The sequence below is a fragment of the Lolium rigidum genome, chromosome 3, assembly GCF_022539505.1.
Source record: "Lolium rigidum isolate FL_2022 chromosome 3, APGP_CSIRO_Lrig_0.1, whole genome shotgun sequence".
In the NCBI taxonomy this organism is placed as follows: Eukaryota; Viridiplantae; Streptophyta; class Magnoliopsida; order Poales; family Poaceae; genus Lolium; species Lolium rigidum.
In genome coordinates, this window is record NC_061510.1 from 169,630,087 (window position 1) to 169,641,534 (window position 11,448).

General features: G+C 45.4%; 1 protein-coding gene across 1 annotated transcript; it reads left to right on the plus strand.

Moving 5' to 3' along the window:
* Positions 1-1,828: 1,828 nt before the first annotated feature.
* LOC124702680 (probable ubiquitin conjugation factor E4) lies at positions 1,829-8,264 on the plus strand. The gene is made up of 16 exons (XM_047234843.1): positions 1,829-2,697; positions 3,046-3,250; positions 3,956-4,107; positions 4,202-4,493; positions 4,724-4,879; positions 5,357-5,560; positions 5,690-5,802; positions 5,886-6,000; positions 6,095-6,184; positions 6,274-6,477; positions 6,596-6,691; positions 6,816-6,938; positions 7,039-7,131; positions 7,206-7,370; positions 7,687-7,776; positions 7,881-8,264. The coding sequence occupies exons 1-16, from the start codon at positions 1,844-1,846 to the stop codon at positions 8,043-8,045; spliced, it is 3,117 nt and encodes a 1,038-aa protein (XP_047090799.1). The 5' UTR covers positions 1,829-1,843; the 3' UTR covers positions 8,046-8,264.
* Positions 8,265-11,448: the final 3,184 nt, after the last annotated feature.

The window sequence follows — 11,448 nt, forward strand, 5'->3', positions numbered from 1 at the left end:
CTGCCAGCCTCTTTTTTTTTTTCTTTTCTTTTAAAGAAGGATATTAGCTTCCTTTTGATGTTTCTTTAAGTAAATTCATATGTTTGGAACCTGAGAGTTGTTGCTAGGAGCAAAATCTTCACTTCATTGATCTTAGTTCTGTGCAATATGTCCCTGATCTTAAACCCATGTTCTCATGATCGAACACCCTGGAGAGCTACATATTCTAAATTTCTAATATGATAAAATTCTTTATGTTCTTCCCTTTGACCATTGTGTTGTTAGTTCAGACCAAGTACCTATGTACCTTTGCCCATCCATATTATTACAAACTACTTCCTCTGTTCTAGCTTGCTAAATGGTGTGATATTAGTAACGGTGGGGTATTATTAGTCACGTTGCAATTACCACTTTTTTCGCAAACACCTTGTTAACAACTTTTTCGCAGACACCTATATTGCTAATGTCCACATCAGTCATCTAGTTTTGTATATAGATATATCCGAATCTACAATAACTAATATGGAGCGGGTTAGTATTTATTGGTACGTGAGTAGTTGTCTAGTTGGTACATGAATGTTGTCCCACTGAATCTTTCCCTGAATCATTTCTGTCGTTGTTACTGTCCACCAATTATTTCGACCATTCTCAAGTCATTCAGTTATGGCTGATTATTTGTATGCTGACTGAATTATGAAGAGATAGAGCATAGCAACGTACGCAATCAAGACAAGGGCATAAATTCGGCCAAAAAAACATATATGGACATCAATTTGCAACCCGTGCACCATTCAGTCGGTGATTCCTAATGAAATAGTTTATGCCCTACTTCTCATTAAAGATAAGCAGTAGAATGAGACAAGTTGGGAATGCTTGCTGAAGACTAATAGCACTGCACGTACTCAAGGATCGAAAGAAGAACAAGATGACAAAGGAAGCCGTGCAGTTGCAGGATGCCATTTTTTATTTTCCAATTTTTGCGCATGATGAACATCTTTGGCAACTATAGTACTGACAGAGCTTGTCCCACCCCCTACTCGGTAGTCTCGGATGTCTAGTGTTAGGTGTGGCTTCTCCGATTTTCATGATCGACTTTCAAGTTGGTCTGGGTACCAACTTGATGTTTCTTGATGCCCTAAAAAAAATAGTACCAACTCGGATGTTTCAAGTCGATATTTCTGTTTTTCAGGGCATCAAGATATATTTTTTGGATGTTTTGACTTTCTTTGACCTGCTTTATAAAAAGATTTTATCATCACTTTCTATCAGTTCAGGCATTTTTGTTTTATGTATATATATAAAACGAGACAAAACCCTATTTCGATAGAAATATCCAAGTCTAATCTTTGGCTATTGCGGTCAAACCTGGTTACATGTCGTAGTCTTTTTTTTTTGAGAGTAACCACATATTTCATTAATCGAACACCAAGTTACATGAAGTGAAAAAGGATCAGTATGTGCCAGGATCAGCAAGTTCAGGGTTTTAGACTCTAAGATTATGAATTCAAGGTTTGTATCAGACTCTGTCTACGATTTGTTGAAATTGGTATTTTCTTGTTCTGATCTGTATTCAGAACGTATCCAAATCGGTGGCGACGATATTGGATGCTCAAATACTGAAGCAGTAACAAAAAAACTCTGTACCGTGTATTATAGCTATATCTGCAGAAAGAAGTATAGTCGGATATCGTATTATAGCTACAGTAGGAGAAAGAAGTATACTCGGAGGCGTACTCCGTTGTTGTTAAACACCAACCTCCAAACCCCATCGACTAAACACGCGATTCCCTTGGGACAGGGGGACTAGTACAAGTCGAAGCAGTCCGCAGCCAGCACCGCCGCCGCATCCCGATTCCCGCATCCGATGGCGTCCCCCTCCACGCCGGCGCCATCGCGGCCGCAGCGCTCCCCCGACGAGGTCGAGGACATCATCCTCCGCAAGATCCTCCTCGTCTCCCTCACGCCCCCGTCCTCCCCCAACCCCGCCGTCGCCTACCTCGAGCTCACCGCCGCCGAGCTCCTCTCCGAGTCGCGCCCGCTCCTCGCGCTGCGCGACACCGCCGAGCGCGTCCTCATCGACCGCCTCTCCCTCCCGGACCCGCCCGCCACCTCGCCTCCCCCCTTCGCCTTCCTCGCCGCCGCCTTCCGCCGCGCCGCCGACGAGGCGCGCAAGATCTCCACAATCCGCGACTCCGCCCTCCAGGCGCGCCTCAAGGCCTCCATCGCCCACATCCGCGGCCTCATCCTCTCCTACGCGCGCATCGTCGCCGGCAACCCGGACACCTTCCCCTCGCCCCCCAATGCGCCCCACCCGGCCGCCGAGCTGCTCGTCTTTCTGCTCGCCGAGGCCGCCGACTCGCTCGACCCTACCCCGGCCCCCGGCGCCCCGCCGCCGCCGGGATTTCTGGACGAGCTCCTCGGGAACGTCGACTACGAGGCCATCGAGCCGGTCATGGCCGAGCTCTACGAGCGCCTCAGGCAGAGAGTTGACAAGGTATCCGCGCTCGGCGACTTCCAGCGCCCACTCCGTGTGCTCAGGCGGCTGGTGGGGATCCCCAATTGCGCCAAGGCTCTAGTGGAACACCCCAAGTGGATTCCCAAGAATCAGATTATGCTCATTGGGGAAGGGAGAGTCATGGAGCTCTCCAGCTTGCTCGGAGCCTTCTTCCACGTCAGCGCTATCCCTGACCGTGAGTTTGCAAGCCAGCCTGATGTTGGGTAAGTCATCCTACCGTCGATTGATGCATTCAAGGGTTCGCTTAGATAGCACAAACTTTTCTTGTGGGTTGTGCTAACTTCCATCAGAATTCAGAACTGCCCTATGCTTGGAGATTTTTCTAAAGACTTGTCCTTTCATATGGGAAGATAGTTGCCATATGTAAAAGTTAGGTTTTTTATTGTTGAACATCTGCTGCTTAATTCAGATTTAAAATTTCATTATTGAACATCTGCTGCTTAATTCAGACTTGAATGTTGGGAGGCCTTTTACCCCTACTTCCATCTATGTTCAAGGATTAAGCTTCAAATTAACTGTACTGTGCAATAAACATGCTTTTTTTTTATCAGGCAACAGTGCTTCTCCGAGGCATCATCACGCCGGCCAGCTGACTTGATGTCATCTTTCGCAACTATCAAGAGTGTTATGAATAACTTGCAGGATGGACTAAGGGATATTCTTCTAGTGCTGCTTAAAAATCTGGATACTCGAGACAAGGTCCTTGAGTATCTAGCAGAGGTGATAAATAAAAATGTGGGAAGATCTCGCATGCAGGTAACTGACAAATTGACCACATGATTCATTTGACCATACTCCATTCCTTGCCTCATGTTTTTCACTTGTATCTCTGGCTAGGGTACAAATCAACTAGGATATCTAATTTTTTACTTAAAGGCAATGTATATCAGTTTCTGTAGTGCTAAGTTATGTTCCTAGCTCATATGGCGAGATAACTATACAAAATAAGGCTGGCATGGCCTGGCTTGAAAGCGATGTGATGATACTATGATACGGCGGATGGGCCATAAGTGATCACAACTTAGATGAGATGAAAACTCCTATTTCTTATTGGTTGTCTTCTCAATAGTACAGCTCATCTCTTTGCATGGACGAGGTTTGTAACCTTTAACCAGAGAATCTAATCAAATAACCAACACAATCCATCTTTGTCGGAGTCAAATCTATCTTAATCCTTGAACATAGATGTACTAATCAGCCAGCACTAGGAAGATGTGCCTACTGCCTGTTGCGCGGTTGCGTCGTATCTAGTGGTTGGGTCATGTCCTAGATGTATTACAAACATGCTTTGTTGACTGCCTGATAGTTGTGGTGTTACAACCCAACAAGTCCTTAAATGATTGTATTACTTAACATGTTCTATGGCTTATTTGCTTGAGTTGAAGTAATCAACAAAACTGTTTTCCGATCCTGTTACTGCTATTCCGTTCTATAGTAGTCTCATCCTGTGTCCTGTGACAGGTGGACCCTTTAAAATGTGCTAGTTCGGGTATGTTTGTCAATCTTAGTGCTGTGATGCTCCGTCTATGTGAGCCTTTTTTGGATCAAATGGAGTCTAAGAAGGACAAGATTGATGTCAAGTACCTGTTCTGCAACGACAGAATCAATTTCAAGTTAGTTTCTTCTTTCAGATTTATTGTGCAAACTTTAGCAGAATACATATTTTTCTTGATTTTAGTAGCTAATACATTTGCTTTTCCACTGTAGAGATTTGACCGCAATAAATGCCTCTTCAGAAGAAGTGTCATCATGGATAGAGAGCTGGAGCCATGCACATGCTCAAGATGATTCCAGTGGAGTGGCTCGCTCTGTGGAATCACAGGAATCCACAAGCTCAGGCAAAAGTAGCTCAGTTTCTCTTCCTTCTAAAGGAGGGCCACCAGCGAGGGGCTCAAAAAAAGAGAATTTCTCGTTTATTTGCGAATGTTTCTTCATGACGGCAAGGGTACTTAATATGGGGTTGATGAAAGCTGTAGCAGACTTCAAACACCTCTCTCAGGTTTGGAGATGCTGTTTCTACTCCTGATATATGTTCCTTTTTATGTGATGTGATTTTTCTTTGTATACTTCATGATTTAAGTACCGCATTTAGATTTATTGTTGACCCATCACAATAGCTAATCAGTATCTAGCTTGCAAGATGCATGCAGTTTCTAGCAAATTACTTAGACACTGGCATACCTTTTCTTCTCCCCACTGAATACCTGTCATTCTTTGATCCAAATTTAGGATCTCGCAAGATATGAAGATGATTTGGAATCAAATAAAGTATTGAGAGAACAATCAGACAGTTCACCACAGCTTGAGCAAGATATAAAACGCTTGGAGAAGATAGTCGCGGTTTTATCACAAGAGAAGTACTGCTATGAAGCTCAGATAATAAGAGTATGTTCACATACCCTTTGGATTTTATGCTTGATGTGTATTATTCATCCAATTACATATTCATGCAAATCCTTTTCAAACAAATTTTGGAACTCAAGAACTTGTCTGTAGTGATATGCCCATTACTTTATAGAATGAAAATTTGACATACCAACCTCTCTGCTGCATTAAGATCAGCATAGCTATGACACATTTGATTCTACAACAAGTAGCAAGTATAAATTTCTTTATGTAAATTGTCTGTAATTCTTGGTGTGTATTATCTGGGTTGAGGCTGTTAATGTTCTGTTGCTGATTCTGTCTACTGTGAATATAGATTATAAATCCTCTTAAGGTTCTTTTCTGTCAGAAAACTGCTATAAATCCATTCTTATGGACGTTCTAGTTTTACATTCATGGCGTCTTCAATTTTTTTCATGTTAGCTGCTGCTTTCATTTAAAATTATTATGCAACACTGATAATTTGTCTTTCAACAGGACGGTGCATTTCTTCAGCGTGCACTATCTTTCTACAGATTAATGGTATTGTGGTCAGTAGATCTTGTTGGCGGATTTAAGATGCCTTTGCCATCACAATGCCCTAAGGAGTTTTCTTGCATTCCGGAGCATTTTCTTGATGATGCAATGGATTTACTTGCTCTAACCTCTAGAGTTCCTAAAGCTTTGGAAGGCTTCCCATTGGTGAGCATCTTTCCCAGTTCCCACAACTTATTCTTCTGATACAGCCATCATGCCTGATTGATTACCAGTCTTGTCAATAAACCTGCTTCTTATGGTTTATTGTTCCAATTCCCTTTTTTTGAGTGACAGGATGACTTTCTCAATTTCAACATCATGTTCATGTCGAGTTCTTCTTACATTAAAAATCCTTATCTAAAAGCAAAGATGGTTGAAGTTTTGAACTGCTGGATGCCACAAAGAAGGTTCGTTGTTATACTAAATTACATGCTATATATTATTATGGATTGTAAGTCTGTGACTTAAATTCTCAATGTCTTCTATGCAGCGGCTTGAAATCCACAGCCTCGTTATTTGAGGGGCACCAACTATGTCTTGATTACCTAGTAAAAAACCTTCTAAAGCTTTATGTGGACATTGAATTTACTGGCTCCCATACACAAGTGAGTAACGTGATCAGTTTTGTGTTTTTTTGCTTATTACTTCAAATCACCTCAGGGCTTATGATGTAATGACATTCTGAGCTTAACTTTGCAGTTCTTTGACAAATTTAATATTCGACACAATATTGCTGAGCTTCTTGAGTATTTATGGGATGTTCCCAGTCATCGAAATGCTTGGAGACAAGTGAGTAATTCTTCCATGGTTCTATCCGATACAATTTTTTTGCTACCCCAGCTTGTTGCTGAAAGCATTTCCAAATTTTCCTGCGACAGATAGCTAAAGAAGAGGAGAAGGGCGTGTACTTGAATTTTCTGAACTTCCTTATCAACGATAGCATTTATCTTCTCGATGAGAGTTTGAACAAAATTCTTGAACTCAAGGAAATAGAGGCTGAAATGGCTAACACTGTTGCGTGGAATAGCAGACCCGCTCAAGAAAGAGAGGAGCGTTTGCGTGTATTTCATCAGTCAGAGAATGTTAGTTGTTGATCTGCAATTACCTTTCATGTGTCATATGGTATTTGTTTAGCTACCTTATTTTAAACCAACCTTGTTTAACTGACTTAGGAGGTGTTTGTGATATATGTTTTTTCAGATTGTTCGTTTTGATATGAAGCTGGCAAATGAGGATGTTGGGATGCTTGCCTTCACATCAGAGCAAATTCCAGCGCCGTTGCTTCTTCCAGAAATGGTATTATTATGGAACCATATCCCTGAATCTGTCAATATGTTATAATACTGTATGTTATTATAATAAATTATACTCTGCAGAATTACCAGCTGATGAGCAATGAAATGATCTTTATTTTGTTCAGGTGGAAAGGGTGGCAAGCATGTTAAATTACTTCCTCTTGCAACTTGCTGGTCCACAGAGGAAATCGTTGACCGTAAAGGATCCCGAGAAGTATGAGTTCAAACCGAAGCAGCTATTGAAACAGGTCTCATGGAGAGGTTTACCTTACTTGAGTTCAGTGCCTTTTCACTTGGTGTTTTCTAACATTTCGTTTTCATCTTTGTTACTGTCCTTTTAAATTGTAGATTGTTACCATCTATGTCCACATCGCAAGGGGTGATAAGGAAGCTATCTTCCCTGCTGCAATCTCGAAAGATGGACGATCATACAATGAGCAGGTAATTTCTGCCTTATTTCTTGCACTAGAGCCTGGCCACTGTTCTGTTACCTGACAATTGTGTATCTATTGCAGTTGTTTGCTAGTGCAGGTAATATTTTGTGGAAGATCGGGGTAGATCCCCAAATCATACAGGAGTTTACGCAACTCGCCGGTAAGGCAAAAGCTGCTGCCTCTGAGGCCTTGGATGCTGAAGCTATCCTTGGGGATATACCAGATGAATTTCTGGATCCAATTCAGGTACTATTTTAGTTACAAGATTTTAAGGTGAAAAGAACATACAATAATGATTATGAAACAGCAAAAAATCATACAACTGTTTCTTAATTTTCGCCTGAAGGCTCCTGAAACAAGTGCATAGCATATTTACAACATGTGTTCTTCCCAATCTAAGCCATACAGTGTAAACAAGCTTGTGTGGCCAGTAATATTACTAGGGTTGACTATGGTGTTTGTAATTCTTTATGATCTATAAGCTAATACTCTATCTTTTATGCGTTTAATCCGGAAGTTACCATATTTGCTACTTCTGCTATATGATTCTTTTCTTTTGCAGTATACTCTCATGGAAGACCCTGTGATACTACCATCGTCGCGGGTCACAATCGATCGTCCAGTTATTGTCCGGCATTTGCTCAGTGACAGTGTAAGTGCTGCATTCATGAATCGCACTGCTCTCCCTACAATCTCGATACAAACTGTCGGGGCTATGCAGCTGCACTCATCTGATGTACTATGTTGTTTTGACAGACCGATCCGTTCAACCGGTCCCATCTCACACAAGACATGCTGTTACCAGACACAGATCTCAAGTTGCGCATCCAAGAGTTTGTCAGGTCTCAGCAGTCCAGGAAACGGCCAGCTGCCGACTCCGAGATGGGGGAGCCTGATGGTGCTGCTGATATGGTCGAATGAACTGCGAGGAGCTGGGATAGACATTTTTTTGCGAAACATGTACTATGCTATTCATCAGGCATCAAGTCGATTATGTTGGTTCTCCCTACTTCTGCCCCTGCCTCAGTTCTTTGTAAATGTTGTAAAACTGATCTCTGCCAATCTAAGTTTAGAATACAGATGTAATGACATGGCAAGAAAAAGAACATGTACTGTGTCGGTGCATTGGTCATTCGGTTATGGGAAGTCCACTTGTATAAATGTTACGTTTCATCATCTTTCCACTGTGACAAGGGTGATTGTTCCTCGTCAATGTGGTAGATGCTGAAGAGGATAAACTATGTACTGCTGTTGCACCAATACTACTGCTCCCTCCGGGCCAATAGTTGGGGCAGCAGCTGCGCCAATTAATTTGGACCAGAGGGAATACCTTTGCATTTGGCAGCATTCAGTTTTATAACAAGGTTTACCAACAATCACTGTCTCTTTTTAGACGGGAAAACTGTTACTCCATCAATATGCTCTTTTCATGACAGAAAAGCTATAATTGTCCTTCGATAAAGTGATTATAATCTGCACATTACATATTGATAAAGTAATCGCTGGTCATTGTCTTGGCAAGTCATAATACTTTTCGTATATTCTGGAATGGAGGATGTGTTAGCGCTCTAGATTGACTAGCGCCATCAGACATCGCCATCATCAACACAGCCCATCAAGATATTGGAACTCACGGTGGACTAGTAAGCTACAAGCCAACTGATCGGCTCCCTCCGCATGAATTTTTCCTCGTGTTTGAACAGTTTTGCACTTAACAAATTTCACAACACGCATGTCCTTTTAAGGACTTCTGGAGTGTACAAATTGCAGACAAGACTTTTTACTCTTCGTTTTTTAAAGATGTTTCTCCTATCCTTTGCACGGTATCTTTTACTCAAACCATTGCAAGAGAGTTTTTATTTGATTTTATTAGTTTGAAATTTTAGTTTGAGCTGTATGGAGTTTTTGCGACCTCGGTACGGGTGGGCGGTACGACCGACTCTGCCCGTACTAGTGGTCGCTAAACTTACTGGATGTTTTCACGTGATGGTTTTCTAATTTCGACACCGGTACGGGTGGGCGGTACGATCGAATCCGTCTGTACGGGTAGTCGCCATTTTCTCTAGAAATCTTCTTGGAAACAATGTGTATAACCTCGTTTTCCTGCACGGGCGGGCGGTACGGACATATATGCCCGTACGACCAATCGCTATACTTACAGCAACCTTTTTCTCGTTTTGTTCGTAATATATATATTTTTTTTCGCCGTCTTTCTTATGAACCCGCCCGTACCGAATTCTCGAACCGACTTTATTTGACCCGATTTTTGGCAGGACGTCGGGTACGGGCGAACGGTACGGTCTAGGCCCGTACCGATAACCGCCGTGCTGCCCATAATTTTCTTTTAAAGTTTATATCTTTCCATATTGCTGGTATTCTTTTTCTGTGCGACCATAACTTTAATTTGACGAATTTTTCCTCTTTATAACCCCTCATAACTTCTAGACGAGTCTTTTCTTCTATCCTAACAAATCTCATCCAAGCCTGCCACAATTGTCGGGGGGAAGACCCCGGGTATGGCAAAGGACCGGGAACAGTTGGCTCGGGGCCGGCTGGCCCGCGGCAAAGGCCGGCTGAGGAGCAGCCGGCAGGAGCCGTGGCCGGCTGCGTTGCGAGCCGGCTAACTCCATGTCTATGCTAGTCTAGCCATAGCCGTCTGCGCCATGGCTGGGCTGGCTTCTACGTGCCATGTCCGGCTTGGTCTGCCTCTCCCTGACCGGCTCCCGGCTGGTGAGCCTTGCAGGAGAAGGAACTGAAAAGGCGATCCGGGTGCAGAAGTCCACGCTGACCTCATCTCCCGTAAAGTAAGGGGCACTGTGGAGCAACAGTGCCCCGTGCCTGACAGGCCATCGTGGCCTAGGCTGCGTCGTACGGCTACAGGCTACCGAACCGACAGGGACACCTCCTCCACGACGCTCAGCACATCGTGTCGCTGCTGACTTCAGCAGGAAGGACATGCCAGCCACTACGGCGCTGACGTTGGTGCCTCGGGAAGGAGCGGCAAAGCCGGAGCCGGCGGAGCTGGCCAGTAGGTCATAGGGACTTCTATGTAAAGTGCCAGCATCTATATAAGCTGGCCAACCCTTCCTACGCACGGGGACGATCGATCACTTCTCAGTTCTACACTTAGCACCGTTCGGGGAGAGAGACCTTCGTCTACCTCTAGCCTCCCCTCGCAGCCGGATACAGCTCAAGGAGCACCATTGTACTGTGATATAGCTTATACACTCAGAGCAGGAATAGAGGTGTTACCTCCACGGGAGGGCCTCGAATATGGGTACGTCGCCGTGTCGCTCGTGCCCATACCCGCGTCCGGATGCCACCGTAGACCATATTAGGAACCACTCTCTTTAGCCACCCTATGACATATGCCGTGACGATACCATGACATTTGGCGCCCACCGTGGGGCATTCAGCGTCTGCGGCCGGTGTCTTCATCCGGACGGGCCTCACTATCACCACCGGCGAGCGAGTCGCTTCAGGCTTGATCTGGAAATTTGGCTCCCTCGACTGCGTCAACGACAACGCTGGCTGCTTCGCCGACCGGACATTCCCTGCCGGGGAGAACGTCATCTCCTTCGGCGGACACGACGTCTACGTCGCAACCATCGCACAGCCGCGCTACCCGTGACAGGTGCTGCGCTGTGCAAGCCCTCCCCCACCAGGAGCCGGCGCCAACAACACCTTCGCCAGCCCCTGCGTCGTGCAGGAGGTTATGGCAACCGGCGATGAGCACGCCACCAAGACCACGCACGTCCGCGGCCCGAACCTGGAGCGCAACGTCGACGACGACGCTTCCGGCTCCAGCCCAAAAGTGCCACCGCCACCTTCCCGGCTGGAGGAAGTCCGGGCCAAGCTGAGCACCCCGCTCACAGCCGGCGCAGACCCCACCACCATCGAGGCTGACCTCGAGGCGCACCGCCAACTCCTGCTGAAGCAAGCGGAGGAGGTAGCTGCTGCCAAGCACCGGCTGGACATCACCCAGCGTGAGTTCAACCGCGCCCATGGCTACACGCCAACCGGTAACGATCCCAGCAGAGCCGGCATGATCCGCCGCAGGGGAGGCGGCCTGGCCGCGGAGATCGAGCGCTATGGCGCAGAATCACCGGCTCCATCCATGGAGCTGCCCGTCTACAACACCCCCGAGAAGAACATGTTCGCGGCCCAAGCCGCCGCAGAGGAGCTATGGCACATGGAGGGCGAGGAGCTGCGCCGCCAAACCAGGCGGGTAACTGAGTTACTCAACATTGCCAACGCGCAGCAGGGCACAGCCGACGAGAACCCCAGGTACGCTGGTAATTCCCCTAGTGCTTCTCCCGCCCCT

What these genes read in the sequence shown, in the direction of transcription:
- LOC124702680 (XM_047234843.1), top strand. Translation starts at nt 1,844, where the DNA reads ATGGCGTCCCCCTCCACGCCGGCGCCATCGCGGCCGCAGCGCTCCCCC. An exon ending in AACGACAGAATCAATTTCAA is followed by an intron (nt 4,108 to 4,201) that starts GTTAGTTTCTTC and finishes TTTCCACTGTAG; the next exon opens with AGATTTGACCGCAATAAATG. An exon ending in AATTTCTGGATCCAATTCAG is followed by an intron (nt 7,371 to 7,686) that starts GTACTATTTTAG and finishes TTTCTTTTGCAG; the next exon opens with TATACTCTCATGGAAGACCC.